The sequence below is a fragment of the Carassius carassius genome, chromosome 19 (genome assembly GCF_963082965.1).
Source record: "Carassius carassius chromosome 19, fCarCar2.1, whole genome shotgun sequence".
NCBI classification, from domain to species: domain Eukaryota; kingdom Metazoa; phylum Chordata; class Actinopteri; order Cypriniformes; family Cyprinidae; genus Carassius; species Carassius carassius.
The window spans coordinates 3,894,283-3,916,578 of record NC_081773.1 but is presented as its reverse complement, the minus strand read 5'-3'; the positions used below and the strand labels follow the sequence as shown (position 1 = coordinate 3,916,578).

Here is a 22,296-nt window from a genome sequence, read left to right as displayed (position 1 = left end):
ACATTTATTTCTATAATGAGTCATAATGGAAGTAAATGTAGCTTAAAAATGCATTTTTGTAGTTGTTTTAGTTTTAAGTTTCATTGTCATGCCAGCAAAGTTATAAAATTGGATTTAACTTTACATAGAAAAAAGTTGGTAAGTGATATTTAACACTATAAACATGTTAATATGCGTATTGCTTACATATTGAGGCTATACTATTGAAACACTGAGTATTTTAATGTTTCACTTATTATGTTTTATTCACTTATCACTTATCACTTAATTCACATTATAAGCTCAGATTTTTGCTATTTATTTTATTTTTGCTTTTATTTCATAATTTATAGATAAAGCAGTATAATTCTAAGACATTAGCATTAGCGAGTTTATTGATTCAGTGGAGTGCATCCAAACGACATGATAATACATAAAATGCATTTAAATTTAAACAAAGTCCTTTCAAACAGAGCTGAAATATCCCTCATCTTACTCTCAGAGATGTGCAGAAAATACTTTGCAGAGAAAAGTATATTAATTATTTTCTTAAGGTTACAGGTAAAACTATATATATGTTTTTTTTAACAGTACGACATAAAATAGATGATGAATTAAATACACATTTACTGTAATGTGCTATATAAGAAATGAAAGCCAGTATTTCCCAACCACTTGAGTCCAGTTTCACTTCAGAAGTTCAGGGGTGCTCGCTGAGCTGATCAGACGTAGGAGTTGGCCGTGGGTTCTTCAGGTGAGCAGCTGGGCAGTGGCGAGTCTAACTCGGTCGCAGACACTGACTGACTCAGCTCCCTCAGCGAGCTCTTGGTGAAATTCAAACACGACCTCCTCACCAGTTTACGCACCTTCTTGGTTAGCAGTACGTACAGGATCGGGTTGACGCAGCTGTTGAAGAAGGCCAGGCTGGTGGCGAGTGGGAAGCCCACGATGAGCACGGAGTGCAGGTAGGTGGTGTGATGCATGCTCAGCTCCATCAGGCTGAATGTGTGAAACGGCACCCAACACAAGAAGAAAGCAAGAATCACGGCAGAGACGGTTCTGGAGAAGCTGGTCAAGCGCACCGAGTCGGATTGGCGCATCTTAATAGCCAGCAGAACGCCGCTGATGGTGATGGTTGCAAACGGAAGCAGAAAGCCCACTGCGGTGCGCATCGACACTATCGTGATGTGCCTCACCGCTATCATGTGCCTGCTCTCATCGTGAAAGTTATTAAAACACACAACCTTCCCTTTGTGCTGGATCACGTCACGGAAAATCAAGGCTGGACAGCTTAGACAGCAGGATGTGATCCAAATCAGCGCACACACCCACCAGGCCCTCCGGACGTTTCTGTACCTCTCCGACCAGCTCAGGTGGGCCAGTGAGATGTAGCGATCCAAGCTCAAGACGGTCAGAAACAGCACGCTGGCGTACATGTTCATGGTGCACACGAACGAGTTCAGCTTACACATGGTCTTCCCGAAGAGCCAGTGAAAGTCTCGCAGCACGTAGTCGATGGAGAACGGCAGGAAGAGCACAAACACAAAGTCAGCGATGGCCAGATTCTGCAGCCAAACACTGTTCACGGTCCGTTTGCTTTTGAAACCAGTCACCCAGATGACCAGACCATTCCCAATTACTCCCAGAGAAAACGCCAGGCTGTAGATGATCACTGATATGATGTGAAGAGCTTCTCTCTGAGCGTAGCCTCCAGCCTTGGTCTCCTCCACGTATCCATAGTCCACGTATTCATAAGTGCCATTTACATAGTCTCCGTCTTCCTGGGTCATCATTCTAGAAACAAAATCACAGAGATAATAAGATTTCTTTTATATCGATTGTAAGATTAATGAGAGCAAATGGAGACCAAATGGAGATTTTTGCTTAGTTGAAGTTGACTCCCCCTCTTGACATTGGTCGGTTAAACAGTTAACCCCGCCCCACTGTAACACCATTGGTTGAGCCAATGCTACTGTGTTGGGCAGATTGGGATGAACAAGCAAATATATAACCTAGGCTCATTCGAGAACTGTGGCGATATTTCTGCAAAATGATAACAGTTCATTTGCAAACATGTGTAACTTTTGTGTTGTTTTTTAATGTACAAAAATCAGGTTTTCTGTATCCTGCCTTCCAAATAATATCAATCAAACTGCAGTTGGGTTGTTTTGATGAAATAATAATAACTAAAAAAAAACAGCTAACACAAAACACAATAAAAAACATGATTTATGAATCATATTTTATATCTGTTTTTGCAAATAAACTAGACACTAAAAGTGCTGTCATTTGCAAAACAGTTGAACGTGAATCCTGCAAGATTTTATAACGTTGGTTGTTGTATGTATTTGTAAAATTTTAGAAAAATAAGTGAATGGACTATAAGTTAAATGCTCACATTTGAAAATTACTTAGCAGCACCTACTCTAAACCCTAACCAACAGTGCTAACCAATGCAATTGTGAGATAAAAATGCATTTGCTGAAGCCATTTTAGCTTGCTTCTACAAGTCTTTGTGCTCTTTTATCATGATTTTTGTTTCACAGGACGCATACCAAGCGCTGTACCAGGTGAGCTGCTAAGCACGTTTACTATATCATAAATGTTTACTTCAAAATGCATTCATTTACAAGCAAAATAATGAATGTTGTTGGTATTTAATTTTAATGCCTCTATTGTTAATTTCAGCTGGAAGCTGCAGTAAATATGTGTGTTTTGGAGTTTTTCTGAAATGTAGGTAGAGGCATGCATTTCCAGTGAGCCTATAGGTTTCAAACAGAGCGATGTTTGGATGGCACCACAGACTGTTTACTCTTTTCAGGGGAATCAGCCTACAAAAAAAAGTTGATACTGTAAGTAAACCATTACTCCCTGTAATACTGTAAGTATAACCCTTTACTTAATAAACTGAGTTTCAACATAAAAAAATAGACACATCTTGACAATGTTTCAAACTCCGCTCATATTTATCAAGACACTAAATTATCCAATCAAAAGTAACGTTTAGTTAAAATAGTTTTTTAGCTCAATACATTTACTATATGTCAACAACTGTCTCAGTTGTATCTATTATTTTTTCTTCTAAGGGATTTTAAGACTTAGGAAAATGTAATAGCTACTAATTTGGCACATAGTCGAAACAGATTTCCAATAAGCCACTTGAGTTATTTAAAAGCCACACCTGAGCAACCATTTTCCTCTGTGAACCGCACAGAAGTACTTAAACACACACAGACGTATAACAGAGTCTCTCCACTTTATGTCTACAGCATGAAAATATTGAACATGTTATTCTCTCTGAGAAGGCCTAGATCAAAATTGATCCCAGATTTTGCAAAACTATCGAGGCGCCTCAATCCAAACACACTCGTTGAAAGACATTTCAGAATTACCTGACGGCGTCCTGCTCACAGACTTCAGCTCCTCTGCAAGAATTCCTGTCGATTTCACAAAAAGATTTGTGATATCCCTGATGGGTGTTTCCCTGTTATTGTTCTGGCAGTAGAATGAGAGAGAGGGAGAGAGAGAGGTGAAGAAGGAGTGAAAAGACAGGATGTTGACTGAGTATGGCACACACACACACATTTGTCCCTTGGTAAAATCATTCCCGTGTTTTGTTTTCTGCCCTGGGGTCTGTGGTCAGAGTTTCACCAGCATGCGCACAGAAGGTTTTTTTGATTCTGCTCTGTCACTAACTCACAAACCTCTCACTCAACAGGAATGCTTCTCTCTAGGATCTTTCCATATGTGCTTCCAGAGGACTTTAGGATCCTAATGAGAGATGTATGATTATTCTCTCTCTGGAAATGTGATCTGTTAAGAAATGGGACTGCAATTATGATGGAGTCAACACAAATTAGCTTATGTCACAACTGAGCTGTCATTGCATGCAAAAAGTGCAATGAGCAACAACTGATATAGGCTAATTATCACACCGCTGCAGAAGGAATCAAAACTTGAGCAACAAGGACAGAGATGTTTTCATAGCCTGCCCTGCCAAGTAAAATCAGAATCCAAACAAGGTTTTATGGTGTGATGCCACTGAAGGACCTTTTTAAGTCTCTCAAAAACTTTTCATTCACTGATATTTCTTTAAAAAACCATTAGGCCGAATAATAATAATAATAAAATAATAATAATATAATAAATATAATAAATAAATCCATAAATCAACATCTATTGGATCTAAAACGTTAATAACTTCTTTTGCCAAACTTAAAATGATATAAAAACAGCGACTGAAGGACTTTCATTGTTTAATGAGTTTAATGCATTTAGTGCGTCTGTGGTAAATTAAATGGAAAACAGTTAGCCAGTTCGTAACGAGAATACAGTTAATAAAGCAGTTAAATAAAACAAAATAAACAAAACTGTAATAAAAGCGTTTCCATACCTTGTTTGTTGTCGAGGATGTTGTTCGCAAACCCAAATCTTTACGCAAATGCTTTGCCCATTTGTTGGAAGCAGTAAAGCCGTTTAAATTGTCTTCTTATACTAGAGTCGTTTGGTGGAGTTCAGCTCGCGCAGTTCAGATCGCTGATAAATGAACTGAATGGATCTTACAAAGAAGTGACTGTGCACACGTCTCTCTCTCTCTCTCTCTTTCATAGCACAGCAGTTCGCAACAGATGAGCGTTCATTTCTGACACAAATAAATACTTTATTTTGTGCCCGTAACTATATTTATCATGTATTTACAACCTCTAGACTTCTTTCGAAAACATCCTGAATAAAATACATCGCAGCTGCTACAAAACAAATTAAGCACCACGTCTATTTTCAACACTGATACAGTAGCATAATAGATATGCACTTTATTTTAAGGTGTCCTTGTTACAGTGTAATTAAACATTTAAGTACGGAGTAATATAAATTAACTTCATGCACTTACTAAATGGTTAGGGTTAGGGTTTGATTTAGGGTTACTTGCATGTAATTATGCATAATTAGTTATTGTAATAGTAAATACATGTAAAATGTGTAACAAGGAGACCTTAAAATAAAGTGTTATCGAAATGTATCTTTGAGAAGCAAATCAGCATATCAGAATGATTTCTAAAGGATCACGTGACCCCGCAGACTGGAGTACTGATGCTGAAAATTCAGCTTTGCGTCAACGGAATGGCACTTTTTTTTCTTTTTTTTTTTTTTACCATTTTTTCTTTTCTTTTTGACAGTCTAACGACCAGCTAATGCATTTTACAGACCTATGTCTCTTACATTAGTAGGTATAGGCCTTTCACAGTTTACAATTTTTTTAGTGTATGCAAATAACCTACATATATATGTGATTTGTAATCAGCTCTAATTTTTGCAGTCTGTCAGTGCACTGATCTATATTTTGTGCAACCACTGCCCCCTGCTGCAGTTAAGTGTGGTCTTACATGAACAGGATGTGTATGGGATTTAATTCAAAGCTTAAGGGAGGCATGTGAGTCACTTCCTATGCGTTGGCTTAGGAAGTGCAGCTGTAGAGCTAAATTTAAATGTTGTTGATTAAATAGCTCATAGGCCTTAATAACATTTCCGTTAATATGTCAAATATTTTGCCTTAGGTCATGCTTTCAGCCACTATAACTGTCTAATACAATTTGTGTCATATTTTCCGCCCCATATTGCAACAAACTTTTGTAGATTTTCCTCTAAAATCAGCCCTAAAAAAGTTTATGTTAGAAAGCGACTGCTGTTCACAAGTAACCCAACATAACCGTCTCTTATAGTAATTTTCACACTTCACAGTCTAAAAAAGGTGAATATCTGGCAGGTAACGAGTGCAGTTTTGCTGTGACTTGTTTTAGATCATTTTAAGGTGTGAAGGCTGTGGGTTGTGAGCAAGTGTGAAGTAAACAGGCTGTTCTGTGGAAATTAGGTGTAGGTGTCTGAACTAGGAAGGAAGGCGCTGGGTAAGGGTCATAGTTTAAGGCCATGGGCAGCATCTGAACACGAAGATCTTGAAGACTGATCACAAAGATTGAATTGTTTTAATTACTTTTACATTGGCTCCTATTGTCTCGCATATTTTACTTCACTACATTTCCTAATTAAAATGTATACTTTTACTCCAATACATTACCCTAAGTATATTCGTTACTTACTGCAAAATAGTCAGAAAAACACAGACTGCAGGAATGCAGGTTTGACGAATCAGTTTGCTAGTTAGACTCCTAAAAACACTTTTGCTCATATGCAAACAACCGCAAATGATTTCATTTCCCATTCAAGTCGAGTCCGGGCCAGGGGTGTGCAATATACAGCATCGTCTGTGATGATATGGTAATTGTTGTTGTAATTATGTGCAATCTGACGTTTTCAAGTAGGCTGTATCACCAAATCACACAAAGAGTGCACGCTCGTTGATTTAGTAGTCTATTATAACTCAAAATTCGAGGCATTCTAAATTGTAGACGACAAAACTGTTTCTGTATGATTATTATATTTGGACAATATAATTTAATGTAGGCCTAGTTAACTTAATCTGTATCATACAAAGAGTACCTTTTTTTCTGCAGATGCATGGACACATTTAATAGTCATTTTATACAAGTTCAGTAAAGCAATAAATTGCTTACATTTTAGACATTAATATTGCTTGGTTTTGCTCAGTTTGCCCATCGAAAATAGTTCCAAATGAAGATCACAGCACTGTTTTGCGTCTCTGAGCAATGGACAGTGTTTACTTATTGAATGAATCAGCTTTTTGAACGAATCAGTTGAATAAATGATTCAGAGATTTACTTATTAACACAGTCAAAAATGTGTTGTTTCTGAATCAGCCGTTTGTATGAATCGGTTGAATCTCAATGACTCACTCATTAACATTCACTTGCTGTCACCTACTGGCGGTTTTAATTTCACATTTCGGCTGTTTTTTGTCATGTTTTTGTGACGGTGGGGTGAATGAAGGACTGGAAACAATAGTGAGTTAGACAATTTAATAAAAGTAAATAAACAAACAAGAGTACAAGGACGATGCTGGGAAGACAACACTCCAAGATGGTGGTGAGGTGGTGATGAATCCGGATGATGACGCTGAGAAGGCAGCAGGAGAGGATAGCACAGGAACTGCGGGGAATAGAGCCGAAGGTAAGTCTTTGTGGCTGAGTGAAAGTGCGGAGAGTGGATGAGGTTCCGGGGAAAACACGGACATCCAAACGCAAACAACACTAAAGCCAACAAACAGGGGAAGTGACATTAAACAACGTTCTCATAAACACAAGACGTGAGACAAACCAATATATAGGGAATGAGTAATGAGTGACAGCTGCTGCTGATGACAATTAACGGAGACGGCCACAAACTAATCAGTGCAGACGTGAAGCCCATCAGGAGGCCGGTTAGATGACTTACCACTGGCGCAAACTGAGCAAGCCAAAACAAAATCGCGGACGTCACGAGCCATACGTGGCCACCAGAATCGTTGTTTAACCAAACCATTAGTTCGACTTATCCCTGGGTGACAAGCTACATTAGAACAATGACCCCACTGGACGACTTCGGACCTTAACTCCTCCGGCACAAATAAACGGTTCGGTGGACAACCGGACAGAGGCGTTACCCCTTGTAAGGCCGTCTTGACCTTCGACTCGACCTCCCATACGAGTGCTGAGACCACTAATTTCTCAGGTAAAATACACTCGGGAGTCACCGGGCGGGCGGAGGGATCAAAAAGACGTGATATTTTTTGGAACCCGGGCGGTACGATAAAGTAAACTCAAAGCGACCGAAAAAAGTGCCCACTGAGCCTGCCTGGAATCGAGTCTTTTGGCAGTTCTAATGTACTCTAAATTCTTATGATCGGTCCAAACGATGAATGGTACCCCTGAACCTTCCAGCCATTGCCGTCACTCCTCTAACGCTAATTTGACGGCCAACAACTCTCTATTGCCAATGTCATAATTACGTTCAGCCGGAGATAATCGATGAGAACCAAACGAGCAAGGATGTACCTTATCGTCCGAAACAGCACGTTGGACACTGCTCCTACCCCCACCTCTGACGCGTCGACCTCCACCACAAACTGCCATGTGGGATCAGGGGCCACAAGGATGGGAGCCGAAACGAAGCAGCCTTTGAGGTTAGTGAACGCAGCCTCAACTGCGTCCGACCACCTGAACGGAGTACTGGGAGAGGTCAAGGCTGTCAGAGGTGAGGCTAGTTGGCTGCGAATGATTTTGAATGAAATTGCGAATGAAACGGCGATAGAAATTGGCGAACCCCAGAAACCGCTGTAGGGCCTTACGGGAATCTGGAGATGGCCAATCTAGCACAGCCTTAATCTTGTCAGGGCCCATACGTATTCCATCGGACGAGATGATATACCCTAGGAAGGGAACAGACTGTGCATGGAATACGCATTTCTCCGCCTTGACAAAAAGCCCATTCTCAAGTAACCTCTGGAGCACTCGTCTTACGTGTTGAACGTGTTCCTGGAGAGATGAAGAAAAAATCAGTATGTCATCCAGGTAAACATATATAAACTGATCTATCATATCTCTCAACACGTCATTAACGAGTGCTTGGAAAACCCCGGGTGAGTTGGAGAGCCCGAACGGCATCACCAAGTATTCAAAGTGCCCTCTGGGGGTATTAAAGGTGGTTTTCCATTCATCCCCCTTCCTGATCCGGACCAAATGATAGGCATTACGTAAATCCAATTTTGTGAATACAGATGCTCCCTGCAATCTCTCGAAAGCTGAAGACATGAGTGGTAATGGATAGGTGTTCTTTATCGTGATGTTGTTCAGGTCTCGGTAATCAATGCAAGGTCGCAGAGAACCATCCTTCTTACCCATAAAAAAGAATCCCGCCCCCGCTGGAGAAGAGGAAGGGCGGATGAACCCAGATGCTAAGGAATCAGAAATGTATTTCTCCATGGCCTCCCTCTCAGGAATAGAAAGAGAGTATAACTTGCCTTTAGGCGGAGACTTACCTGGCACTAAATCTATGGCACAGTCGTAGGGACGATGCGGAGGAAGAGAAGCAGCACGGGACTTACTGAACACCTCCTTCAGGTCCAAATACTCTGCGGGCACGTTTGGCAATACCATGTTCTCCTTCTGAAAGACAGAAACAGGGACAACAGGACAAGCAGAAACCAGACAAGACTCATGACAACTTTCACTCCACAATGAGACTGTGTTGGAACCCCACTCCACTCTTGGATTATGTTTAGTTAACCAGGGGTGACCTAACACAATGGGAGCAAAAGGGGAGTCCATGAGAAAAAAGGATAGGGTTTCGCAATGATTGCCAGAAGTGAGTAGTGTGATGGGTTCTGTGTGGTGTGTGACGTGAGGCAGTTCCTGGCCGTTGAGTGCGGTGACATGGATGGGGAGAGACACAGGCAGGACAGGAATGTTCAGGTGATTTGCAAGGGAAGAATCGATGAAATTACCTTCGGCTCCGGAGTCCAGAAGGGCATGACATTCGTGAGAGTGATTCTTCCACCGCAGTTTCACCGGAAGGAGGGTCGATGATGGTGTTGAGGACTTTCCAGCGGAGATCCCACCCGATAGTAGCCTCAAGTTTACTACCGGGCATGAGAAGATGTTGTGTTCCGAGCCTCCACAGTATAAACATAGTCCTTGGGACCTCCGCCGTTCCCTCTCCCTCCAGGACAGCTGAGCTCTACCCACCTGCATGCGCTCGTGGTCATCGACGGAACCGACCGCGTTCTCTCGACTCGAGCACCCCCTAACAGGAGAGATGGTATGGCGCGTTGGACTGGGCTGGCGACCCAGGCGATTAATCCGTGCATCAACTCGTAGGGCCAAGTCAATTAGTCCATTAAGTGTGGGGGGCAGCTTGAGGAGGTATATCTCCTTCTGAACACGGTAGGATAACCCATGCAGGAATCGATCCCACTGCGCTGCCTCGTTCCACTGGCCAGGGTACGGAATTCGATGGAGTAGTCCGTGACTGAAGATGTGCCTTGACGCAGATCTGAGAGCTGGTGAGCGGCCTCCCTCGTGGCTCGAACAGATACCCTTCTCATCTCCTCTGAGAGGGTGTGGAACGAGGCGCAACACGGATGTTGATTTTCCCACACAGCCGTCCCCCATAGGGCGGCCTTGCCCGACAGTAGCGTGAGTGTAAATGCCATTTTGGTTTATTCGGTGGCGAAGGTGCGGGGCTGCAAAGCGAAGTGCATAGAACATTTATTCAAAAAAGTTCTGCAAAAAGCTGGCTCACCGGAGTAGTTTTCTGGTGCCGGAAGTCGCGGCTCTGGCCGGAAGTGATCCTGGGGGGTCTCCCAGGGGACGGGCAGCGCAGGCGGTGCGATGGGCGCAGTGGGAGAGGTGAGCTGATGGATCTGCTGGGTGAGCTCGGACACTTGTGCCACCAGCGCTTGGACAGCGCGTCCGATGTTCGAGATACTCTCCTGCTGCTGATCCATACGTTTCACACTGTGGTGCATGAAGTCCGTGAGGTTGTTGGTGCTCGCTGCTTCCATGGTGGTGGGGGGAACGTTCTGTGACGGTGGGGTGAATAAAGGACTGGAAACAATAGCGAGTTAGACAATTTAATAAAAGTAAATAAACAAACAAGAGTACAAGGACGATGCTGGGAAGACAACACTCCAAGATGGTGGTGAGGTGGTGAGGAATCCGGATGATGACGGTGAGAAGGCAGCAGGAGAGGATGGCACAGGAACTGCGGGGAATAGAGCCAAAGGTAAGTCTTTGTGGCTGAGTGAAAGTGCGGAGAGTGGATGAGGTTCCGGGGAAAACACGGACATCCAAACGCAAACAACACTAAAGCCAACAAACAGGGGAAGCGACATTAAACAACGTTCTCACAAACACAAGACGTGAGACAAACCAATATATAGGGAATGAGTAATGAGTGACAGCTGCTGCTGATGACAATTAACGGAGACGCACACAAACTAATCAGTGCAGACGCAAAACACACAGACTTCACCACAAAGTGCAAAACCCAGAGTTTTAAATTATTTCAAATATCAGTATTCAATGTTTTATGTTAAAAACAAAACATTAGGCCTATTTACAAATCTGTAACTGCAGTTTAAACAGTTTAAATGCATCAGTGTCCCCTCTGAGGTACATAAACTGTGTAAATACATGCTATTATATATATTTATACAGATGTACAAATAGGCCTAATGTTTTGTTTTTAACATAAAACATTGAATACTGATATTTGAAATAATTTAAAATGTATTATACATGTACAACCCGAATTCCGGAAAAGTTGGGACGTTTTTTAAATTTTAATAAAATGAAAACTAAAGGAATTTCAAATTACATGAGCCAATATTTTATTCACAATAGAACATAGATAACGTAGCAAATGTATAAACTGAGAAATTTTACACTTTTATCCACTTAATTAGCTCATTTAAAATTTAATGCCTGCTACAGGTCTCAAAAAAGTTGGCACGGGGGCAACAAATAGCTAAAAAAGCAAGCAGTTTTGAAAAGATTCAGCTGGGAGAACATCTAGTGATTAATTAAGTTAATTGATATCAGGTCTGTAACATGATTAGCTATAAAAGCTTTGTCTTAGAGAAGCAGAGTCTCTCAGAAGTAAAGATGGGCAGAGGCTCTCCAATCTGTGAAAGACTGCATAAAAAAATTGTGGAAAACTTTAAAAACAATGTTCCTCAACGTCAAATTGCAAAGGCTTTGCAAATCTCATCATCTACAGTGCATAACATCATCAAAAGATTCAGAGAAACTGGAGAAATCTCTGTGCGTAAGGGACAAGGCCGGAGACCTTTATTGGATGCCCGTGGTCTTCGGGCTCTCAGACGACACTGCATCACTCATCGGCATGATTGTGTCAATGACATTACTAAATGGGCCCAGGAATACTTTCAGAAACCACTGTCGGTAAACACAATCCGCCGTGCCATCAGCAGATGCCAACTAAAGCTCTATCATGCAAAAAGGAAGCCATATGTGAACATGGTCCAGAAGCGCCGTCGTGTCCTGTGGACCAAGGCTCATTTAAAATGGACTATTTCAAAGTGGAATAGTGTTTTATGGTCAGACGAGTCCAAATTTGACATTCTTGTTGGAAATCACGGACACCGTGTCCTCCGGGCTAAAGAGGAGGGAGACCTTCCAGCATGTTATCAGCATTCAGTTCAAAAGCCAGCATCTCTGATGGTATGGGGGTGCATAAGTGCATACGGTATGGGCAGCTTGCATGTTTTGGAAGGCTCTGTGAATGCTGAAAGGTATATAAAGGTTTTAGAGCAACATATGCTTCCCTCCAAACAACGTCTATTTCAGGGAAGGCCTTGTTTATTTCAGCAGGACAATGCAAAACCGCATACTGCAGCTATAACAACAGCATGGCTTCGTCGTAGAAGAGTCCGGGTGCTAACCTGGCCTACCTGCAGTCCAGATCTTTCACCTATAGAGAACATTTGGCGCATCATTAAAATACGTCAAAGATGACCACGAACTCTTCAGCAGCTGGAAATCTATATAAGGCAAGAATGGGACCAAATTCCAACAGCAAAACTCCAGCAACTCATAGCCTCAATGCCCAGACGTCTTCAAACTGTTTTGAAAAGAAAAGGAGATGCTACACCATGGTAAACATGCCCCGTCCCAACTATTTTGAGACCTGTAGCAGAAATCAAAATTGAAATGAGCTCATTTTGAGCATAAAATTGTAAACTTTCTCAGTTTAAACATTTGCTATGTTATCTATGTTCTATTGTGAATAAAATATTGGCTCATGTGATTTGAAAGTCTTTTAGTTTTCATTTTATTCAAATTTAAAAAACGTCCCAACTTTTCCGGAATTCGGGTTGTATATATATATATATATATATATATATATATGACACTGGAGCGAGCTCTGGGGACAGCGCCGACACTGGAGCGAGCTCTGAGGACAGCTCCGACACTGGAGCGAGCTCTGGGACCAGCTCCGACACTGGAGCCAGCTCTGGGGACATCGCCGACACTGGAGCGAGCTCTGAGGACAGCTCCGACACTGGAGCGAGCTCTGGGGCCAGCGCCGACACTGCAGCGAGCTCTGGGGACAGCGCCATCACTGGAGCGAGCTCTGAGGACAGCGCCGACACTGGAGCGAGCTCTGTGGCCAGCGCCGACACTGGAGCGTGCTTTGGGGCCAGCGCCGACACTGGAGCTAGCTCTGGGGACAGCGCAGACACTGGAGCGAGCTCTGTGGCCAGCGCCGACACTGGAGCTAGCTCTGGGGACAGCGCCGACACTGGAGCGAGCTCTGGGGACAGCGCAGACACTGGAGCGAGCTCTATGGCCAGCGCAGACACTGGAGCGAGCTCTGGGGCCAGCTCTGTCACTGGAGCGAGCTCTGGGGACAACATTGACACTGGAGCTAGCTCTGGGGACAGCGCCAACACTGGAGAAAGCTCTGGAGGATCGGGCACTGGAAGGTGCTCTGGATGGTGCTTTTGAGAAACTGGCATTGGAGGGTGCTTATGAGGATCGGGCACTGGAAGGTGCTCTGGATGGTGCTTTTGAGAAACTGGCATTGGAGGGTGCTTATGAGGAGCGGGCACTGGAAGGTGCTCTGGATGGTGCTTTTGAGAAACTGGCATTGGAGGGTGCTTATGAGGAGCGGGCACTGGAGTTTGCTTAGGGACTGGCAGGGTTGCCACATTGTTCGTTGGGCTTAGGTGGGCCACAGACAGTAGCGGGCTTGACACGGGAACTGCTAGCTGAGGACCATTGGGGAGCTTTGGAGGATTCGGGGGTAATTGGGGCTGAGCAGGTGGTTCGAACCATTGGCGAGACACAGCGAGCCTCAACGGGAACTGGATGACAAGACTGAAACTTTTCCTTTATTTCATCAACTTCATAACTGGAACGGTTTAAATAAAGAACCAGATTAATCAGCTAGATCAGAGGATAATTACACATGGAGAGATCGCAGTGGATCATCTCGTTGTCCAGTCCCAGCTGAAAGCACACACCAAGAGCGGCGTCGTCCCAGCTCAGCCGGTTCGCAAGCTTGAGGGAATCCTCCACATATCACTCCAACCTCTGACCAGCCTGCCACAAACCCCACAGCTGGTCCTCAGCCATCATCTGTTTCGGTCCGGTCTTCTTTCATGCTTCTCCCTAGCAGGGAACGAGGAGACACAGAATTCTTCAAATAACACAGATTGTATTGCTCTAAATACACAGGGCACGCTGGGAACACAGTAAGACATTCAAGACCAGACCCTGGACTAAACACAGGGAACACTATTTATACACCAAATAGTATAATATGAACAAGAGACACATCTGGGATGAATTTAAATTACACGGGGAACACCTGAGATGAAATTAAGATAATCAGGAAAGGAACAGGAAACTAACCAAATATGGACATAGGAAACACATGGGGAGCAAAAACACACACAAAACACAGGATAGAGTCTGACTGTCAGACTTAAAGTGACCAGAAAAGTTAGCTTTAAATCTTTATAGGGGTTAAGGTTAAAATTTCACGTAGGATTATGCTTACACATAGATTTTATTGGCTATTAGAATATAATAAGAATCTCATAGCCTATACGTTTGAGTATATCTCTCACATATAGGACACTTCAGGACTCATATACTGTACTATATGCATTTTATAACCTACATAATCTTACACATTTTGCACATCTGATTTTGATATGATTATGCATATTTTTCAGATGGATGTCACATAAATAATATATGCAGTGAATAGGTAAAAGTGGACACTTTTTGAAAATTGATTATTAGCATCATGAAATATAATGCCAAATGGCTTAGACTCACAAAAAAATAAAAAATAAATAACTTAAAATTAAAATCTCCACTCTACTAAAAGGGAAGATATATTAATTACGATAATATTTACTTAAAATTATTCATAAGTTCAGCTCATTGTTCAGACAGGGACACCTTGTCAAAGTGGGACACCTATTATTTACTGATTGATTATTATTATTTTGCCTCAACAGTATTTAATTAATAAATGCCAACAATCTTGATTTTGTATTCATAGTTTTCATTTTCTCAAGGTCTGTCTTGCCTTATTTCTAATCTGCCCTCTTCTCCCCTTTCCCTTTTCTGTCCTTTAGAACAAACATATTACAAAGACAGTGGTGTAACAACATGAGGTCGTCAGACCTTCAGTGTAGGAATCTCAGGGTCATTCCTATACTGGGAATCTCAGAGAGAGAGAGAGAGAGAAAGAGAGAGAGAGAGAGAGAGAGAGAGAGAGAGAGAGTATAGATCTCTGGATAGCATTAATCGAAGGTATATGTTTAACTGCACGTATAATCGTATCTATGCAATAGTAGTTATTGCATACATAGTTCCATACATTTGAATTCTATGTATATTATGCTAATAAGTGTAGAGATCAGCTGGTATAGTAGTCAGATGCACGGCACCTGCGCGAGCGCATCATTATCTGGAGCGTGCTCGCGGAGATCTGGGGCTGGCCACCGCCTTCACTCGCTGCAGCATCAGGACCATCAAGGACAATGAGCCCCGAGCGAGTCACCGCATCCATGCGTTAATCTCGCGCTATTCCAAAGACCAGCTATGAATCATGAATGTGATAGTACTTTCAAATCTGCTCGCGTGCATCCTCGCTTCCCGTCTCCATCCTTCAGTGGCGTCAGCCGGTGCGTACTTAACCTTAACTCAATCACTTTGCATTGAACTTGTAATTTCCTCCAGCGCGGAATCTGATTGTTGCGGTGTGTATTATAACGGAATGCGATGTGCTTTCGTGAGTGTCCGGCGCGGGAGTTGTGCCTCTGCAAGGGCGTCCTGTGTGAGCCTGCGGAGGACAGCAGCAGTGTCCTGAGAGCGACAGAGACGCTAATTCTGCTTTACTGTGGTTCTGCTACCTGAGATGGTCTGAGCTCACAGAGAACACTGCAGATGTTCAAATGCGTCTGTTTCGTTTTGTTTAATATAATTGTAATATTCAGTCTATAGCCCATCACATAAATGACATATCGTTTGTTACTCCTAGACGAGGGTCAGGTTAAATGTAGACTATTGCTTGGAGCCTGCAGTGTCATGCGGGTTATTTTGAGAAACTGACTTTAGTAATCTCTCATGAGTTTTAGGAACGATCCCAAAAAATGTCTCAAGAAACTGTGTTCAAGAAAAGACATCTTAATATTAGCTGAACGTTTCTCATCAGATTCTTAATATGTAATTTTATTAATATAATAAATAAAATTATACATAATTATACGTGAATTATACGAAAAATTTAAAATTATTAGTATTGCATTTATATCTTCTTAACTAAAAAAACAACAACACATATACTTGTTAATCGTTTACAATTCTTTCAACTTTTTTTTAATTTATTTTTTCTAAAGGCCCCTTTTCTATTCTGTCTGCCTGTTTTCTTTATATTTAGGCTAACTGAGACTTGTCTCAGCACTTCTATATTATTGCTCTTTTGTTGGTTATGATCGCTTCTATTGCCCTCATATGTAATTCATTTTGGATAAAAGCAAAGCATCTGCTAAACGACTGCATGTAAATGTAATTCTATATGAGTAAAGAATGCAAATAACTATTTTTAATTAATAATTAACTAACCAACAAATAATTTTGGTAACATTTTAGATTATGGAACACATATTCACTATTAACTATGAGATTTCTCTCAAGAAACTCCTAATTTGCTTCTTATTGATGGTAGGTACGCTTGTAATAGTTAAGTTTAGGTAAGCCTATTGTTCAGAAATCTAAAATATGGTGATGCAAAATAGGGCATACATTACTTACATTATAAATACTAATAAACCATCAATTTGCAATAATATGCATGTTTATAAGCAGCTGTTAATAGTGAAAAGTGTTCCCTAAATCCCTTAAGTGTTACCATAATTTTACAACTTATTTAATTTGATTCTGGTTTATTTCTCTTTAGGGAATGTTGACAAGCAATAATGTATCTTGTAGAGAGAGATCCCATTAAAATCCCTCAAATGGGATGAGGCAAGAGAGAAAGCACGGCATTGTTATCATTTCAATCGTATTATTCATAGTTTAAATCTATCACGCTTATACCGATTGTTTGTGTAGTCTTGTACTGTAGTCTGCATTCATTACCCCTGACACCAAAGTTTAATTTGAGGATTCTGTGTGGTTCAGTGTCAGATTGGCCTGGTTTAGACGGTGTTAGTGAGTGTGTGTGCATGTGTGTTGTCAGTGTTGGAGACTGAGATCCCCGGGGAGGCAGTGTCATTGCTGCTACAGAAGGATGATACTGCAGCGGGACAGACGCACAATGCCAGCGGGCCGCAGGAGCGCACACTCACATACCCCTCCCGTCTCATCTACTACCGGAACGAAGCTTCAGAGAGCACCTACCATGACCTGAACACTCGCGCTAAGATTGCTGACCCACATGGACAAGTGAGAGCATTCAACCCAGCATCTGTTACAGAACATGATGCCTCAGGTTATATCATAGAAACCCTAAATCTAAATACAGCACAGCTGATGCAGCATTCCATCACTTGCTCACCAGTGGATGCTCTGCAGTGAATGGGTGCCGTCAGAATGAGAGTCCAAACAGCTGATAAAAACATCACAATAATCCACACGACTCCAGTCCATCACTTAACATCTTGTGAAGTGAAAAAATATGTGTTTATGAGAAACAAATCCATCATTGAGATGCTTTTAACTGCATTTTGAATCCTTATATACATAACGTTGTTTTCTCTAAATTAGGAGAGAAATATGCATAGATCAAGCACTGCTTACAAGCCAAAGTGTTCCTGTAGCTCATGGTAGAGCATAGCGTTAGCAAGCGCAAGGTTAGGGGTTCGAATCCCAGGGTACACATGTTAGGAGAAAATGTTAGCTTGAATGCAGTGTAAGTCGCTTTGGATAAAAGCGTCTGCTAAATGCATAAATATAATATAATGTCTAAAACAGATCTATATAAATATTCAGTGGCCAGAAGCGGCGGCTTAGAGTTAAAACGTCTTAATGATAGATTTGTTTTTTAGAAACACAAAGCTTTCCACTTCACAGGATGGTATTTGATGGACTGGTGTTGTGTGGATTACTTTTGGATCATAGTGATTTGATAGAAATGTAAATATTTGGGTGAACTATTCCTTTAAGAAACAAAAATGGCCTCCTTCATGTATCCATGATAGACTACAGGTATTTTTTTTTTTTAATGAAGGACAACGACATGATTGATATCCCAGTCAGCGCTATCAGTCATGACCAAACTCCAAAGATTTACATTTCAAAGTCTTTAAAAATGAGCAGTGTGTCTCAAAATTATGGCACGGTCTTAATTTTATAATAACTGTTTTATTAATGAGGCTAGAAATTCACCCCAAAAATTTCATGTATATCAGCACCATTTGATAAAACCTATTTATTAATTGATTCTTGTTTTGATACTTTAATTGATTGAAATACAGAAAATTTCATCATGTGACCTCTCTATTTTATCAACTTAATGGAAGCAAACCAAAAGATACGTTCAAAACAACATCCATGTTTCAGCCATTCTCGTGCCTTATTATAATCAGAAGATTTGTTTGTGATTATTGCAGCTGCATGACATGACTATGAACATTAGGCAGACATTGCTGTGGAATTGCTTCACATTGGTTTGAGAGCACAGTAAAAATAAGCACATTTCCGATGACAGCTCAAGGAAATTGATCTGTAAACAGTAACGGAGGTTCACCCTAGCATCTGTTCTGACGCTAAATCTTGACTTTGACCTGACTTCCTTCAATAGGAGGTGCATCTCGCTCAGGCTTCATTTCAACTTCAGGCCTTTGGATCTCAATTCATTCTGGACCTCACATTAAACAAGTGAGTATTGCTAAGTTGCAGTTTCACTATATGTTCAGACTCTCACAGGCCTCACACACTCGTGACATGCGTTTGCTTCTCATGGCTGTTGCTGTGCCAGACTATTGATGTGTTGTGGCTCTGTGAATCTAACATATGCACTTATGGGAATACTCTTCTGTGTTACTGGAAGCAAAGGTTCTACGCTGGGGTGCATTTCCATTCAGCTTCATGGAATTACACTGTCATTCTATCTATCTATCTATCTATCTATCTATCTATCTATCTATCTATCTATCTATCTATCTATCTATCTATCTATCTATCTATCTATCTATCTATCTATCTATCTATCTATCTATCTATCTATCTATCTTTCCTTCTTTCCTTCTTTCTTTTACTTTTTTTGTATTCAATATCAAGTGGTGTTGGCCGCCTGAATGGTTATTGCAGGTTTTGTAGCCAAAACACTCTACTGTAACTACATCCTTCAATAATCTACAAGCTCCAAAGCCAGAGATTCATCTGAACGGAATGTGTTTATGTGTGGTTAAAACACACTCACACACGATTCTGTGTGAGAAAGACTGAGCTTAGGAGGTGTTCACACAGAATGCGTTTTTCTATGCCAATGTGCTACTTTTCCATTGCTTTCCATCCACATTAGCTTGATGTGTTCGACCATTGTGCTTGTGCCTTTTGCAGCTTCTCACACAATGAGCAACATGTTTTTGAGATGCCATGTCTTGTTAAAAATGCAACTTTTACACGCATCTCAGCCCATCAATGACACTTCCAAAACAGTGGACCAATCAGAAGTCCCTGAAGGCGGGGCAAGCATTGAGAGCTTTTGTTTACAGTAGCAAGTTGGCATTGCAAGTGTTTTATGTGACAGCAACATAGCAGAGAAAGGCTAGTTTTTAATAACAGTTAGGCTGTTTTTCTTGTTTGTTTATTTGTTGTTTGAAGACCCTGGGCCCAAGCCAACTCAAAGCTGCATACTCACAAAAGCACAAGATGATAGGAGTATCAGGGCTCTCTCACCAAATGAAGAATAAACAAGACTGAAGTGACAGGACCCTGACATTAGACTAAATTATTTGTATACTAAGTATTCTTTTTAAAGGGGTCATCGGATGCCCATTTCCCACAAGTTGTCAAGTCTGTAACATACTTTGGTTGAAATTTCGCAATGGTAGTGTAAAAAAAAACATCCTTTTTACCCTGTCAAAACAGCTCTGTTCATAATGAGCAACATTTTTCATCCGATAACCCCTTTAAAAGTAAGTGTGCTTTTGCACCATTGATTTCTCTGGAAACTATACTTCCAATTAGAAAACAAAAATGTGATAAATAGTATTTAGTCCTTGCTAAGGCATACTATTGCACAGTGGTTAATTTGTGTTGAGGACATTGATGATGTTGCAAATCAGTGCTATTACTTTTCTTAGCAGTTTGATCTTTGAATTTTTCCTTTTGCTAAGATAAATACATTGTTAAATAAGGACACAAGTCAAGTCAAGTCACATTTATTTATATAGCGCTTTAAACAAAATACATTGCGTCAAAGCAACTGAAAGACATTCATTAGGAAAACAGTGTGTCAATAATGCAAAATGACAGTTAAAGGCAGTTCATCATTGAATTCAGTGATGTCATCTCTGTTCAATTTAAATAGTGTCTGTGCATTTATTTGCAATCAAGTCAATGATATCGCTGTAGATGAAGTGTCCCCAACTAAGCAAGCCAGAGGCAACAGCGGCAAGGAACCAAAACTCCATCGGTGACAGAATGGAGAAAAAAACCTTGGGAGAAACCAGGCTCAGTTGGGGGGCCAGTTCTCCTCTGACCAGATGAAACCAGTAGTTCAATTCCAAGCTGCAGCAAAGTCAGATTGTGCAGAATAATCATCTGTTTCCTGTGGTCTTGTCCTGGTGGTCCTCTGAGACAAGGTCTTTACAGGGGATCTGTATCTGGGGCTCTAGTTGTCCTGGTCTCCACTGTCTTTCAGGGATGTAGAGGTCCTTTCTAGGTGCTGATCCACCATCTGGTCTGGATACGTACTGGATCTGGTGGCTATGGTGACCTCGGAATAAGAGAGAAACAGACTAATATTAGCGTAGATGCCATTCTTCTAATGATGTAGCAAGCACATCGGGTGTTATGGGAAGTGTTCCCGGTTCCGGTTTACCTAATTAATGCAGCCTAAAAATCCTTTAACGGATTTGGATATTAGAAGCATATTAGTGTGTTATGTGTAAACCAGGTTAAAGAGATGGGTCTTTAATCTAGATTTAAACTGCAAGAGTGTGTCTGCCACCTGAACAATGTTATGTAGGTTATTCCAGAGTTTAGGTGCCAAATAGGAAAAGGATCTGCCACCCCCAGTTAATTTTGATATTCTAGGTATTATCAAATTGCCTGAGTTTTGAGAACGTAGCGGACGTAGAGGATTATAATGTAAAAGGAGCTCATTCAAATACTGAGGTGCTAAACCATTCAGGGCTTTATAAGTAATAAGCAATATTTTAAAATCTATACGATGTTTGATAGGGAGGGAGTGCAGTGTTGACAGGACCGGGCTAATATGGTCATACTTCCTGGTTCTAGTAAGAACTCTTGCTGCTGCATTTTGGACTAGCTGTAGTTTGTTTACTATGCGTGCAGAACAACCACCCAATAAAGCATTACAATAATCTAACCTTGAGGTCATAAATACATGGATTAACATTCCTGAATTTGACATTGAGAACATAGGCCGTAATTTAGATATATTTTTGAGATGGAAAAATGCAGTTTTACAAATGCTAGAAACGTGGCTTTCTAAGGAAAGATTGCGATCAAATAGCACACCTAGGTCCCTAACTGATGACGAAGAATTGACAGAGCAGCCATCAAGTCTTAGACAGTGTTCTAGGTAATTACATGCAGAGTTTTTAGGTCCTATAATTAACACCTCTGTTTTTTCAGAATTTAGCAGTAAGAAATTACTCGTCATCCAGTTTTTTTATATCGACTATGCATTCCATTAGTTTTTCAAATTGGTGTGTTTCACCGGGCCGTGAAGAAATATAGAGCTGAGTATCATCAGCCTAACAGTGAAAGCTAACACCATGTTTCCTTATGATATCTCCCAAGGGTTACATATAAAGCGTGAAGAGTAGTGGCCCTGGTACTGAGCCTTGAGGTACTCCATACTGCACTTGTGATCGATATGATACATCTTCATTCACTGCTACGAACTGATGGCAGTCATATGAGTACGATTTAAACCATGCTAATGCACTTCCATTAATGCCAACAAAGTATTCAAGTCTATGCAAAAGAATGTTGTGGTCAATTGTGTCAAACGCAGCACTAAGATCCAATAAAACTAATAGAGAGATACGGTCTAAATCCTGACTGGAAATCCTCACATATACCATTTTTCTCTAAAAAGGATTATAATTGTGAGGATACAACCTTTTCTAGTATATTGGACAGAAAAGGGAAATTCGAGATTGGTCTATAATTTGAAGGTTTT

The 22,296-nt window shown here is 41.1% G+C and overlaps 2 protein-coding genes across 3 annotated transcripts in view; one reads left to right on the top strand and one right to left on the bottom strand.

Moving 5' to 3' along the window:
• Window positions 1-356: 356 nt before the first annotated feature.
• cmklr2 (chemerin chemokine-like receptor 2) lies at window positions 357-4,537 on the bottom strand. 2 transcript variants are annotated; one of them, XM_059499548.1, is made up of 4 exons: window positions 4,373-4,537; window positions 3,684-3,792; window positions 3,372-3,474; window positions 357-1,773 (listed from the first exon to the last, which is right to left on the bottom strand). In XM_059499548.1, the coding sequence occupies exon 4, from the start codon at window positions 1,770-1,772 to the stop codon at window positions 702-704; it is 1,071 nt and encodes a 356-aa protein (XP_059355531.1). In that variant the 5' UTR covers window position 1,773; window positions 3,372-3,474; window positions 3,684-3,792; window positions 4,373-4,537; the 3' UTR covers window positions 357-701. The 2 variants fall into 2 exon arrangements, with proteins under 2 accessions (XP_059355531.1, XP_059355530.1); XM_059499547.1 differs by lacking the exon at window positions 3,684-3,792.
• An 11,153-nt stretch (window positions 4,538-15,690) lies between these two features.
• The window catches only part of LOC132095632 (disintegrin and metalloproteinase domain-containing protein 23), a 32,738-nt gene continuing 26,132 nt past the window's right edge, over window positions 15,691-22,296 (top strand). Inside the window, exons 1-3 of the mRNA XM_059500771.1 lie at window positions 15,691-15,750; window positions 17,118-17,360; window positions 18,718-18,794. Coding sequence (XP_059356754.1) covers window positions 15,691-15,750; window positions 17,118-17,360; window positions 18,718-18,794 — 380 coding nt within the window. The remainder of the gene's footprint in view (window positions 15,751-17,117; window positions 17,361-18,717; window positions 18,795-22,296) is intronic.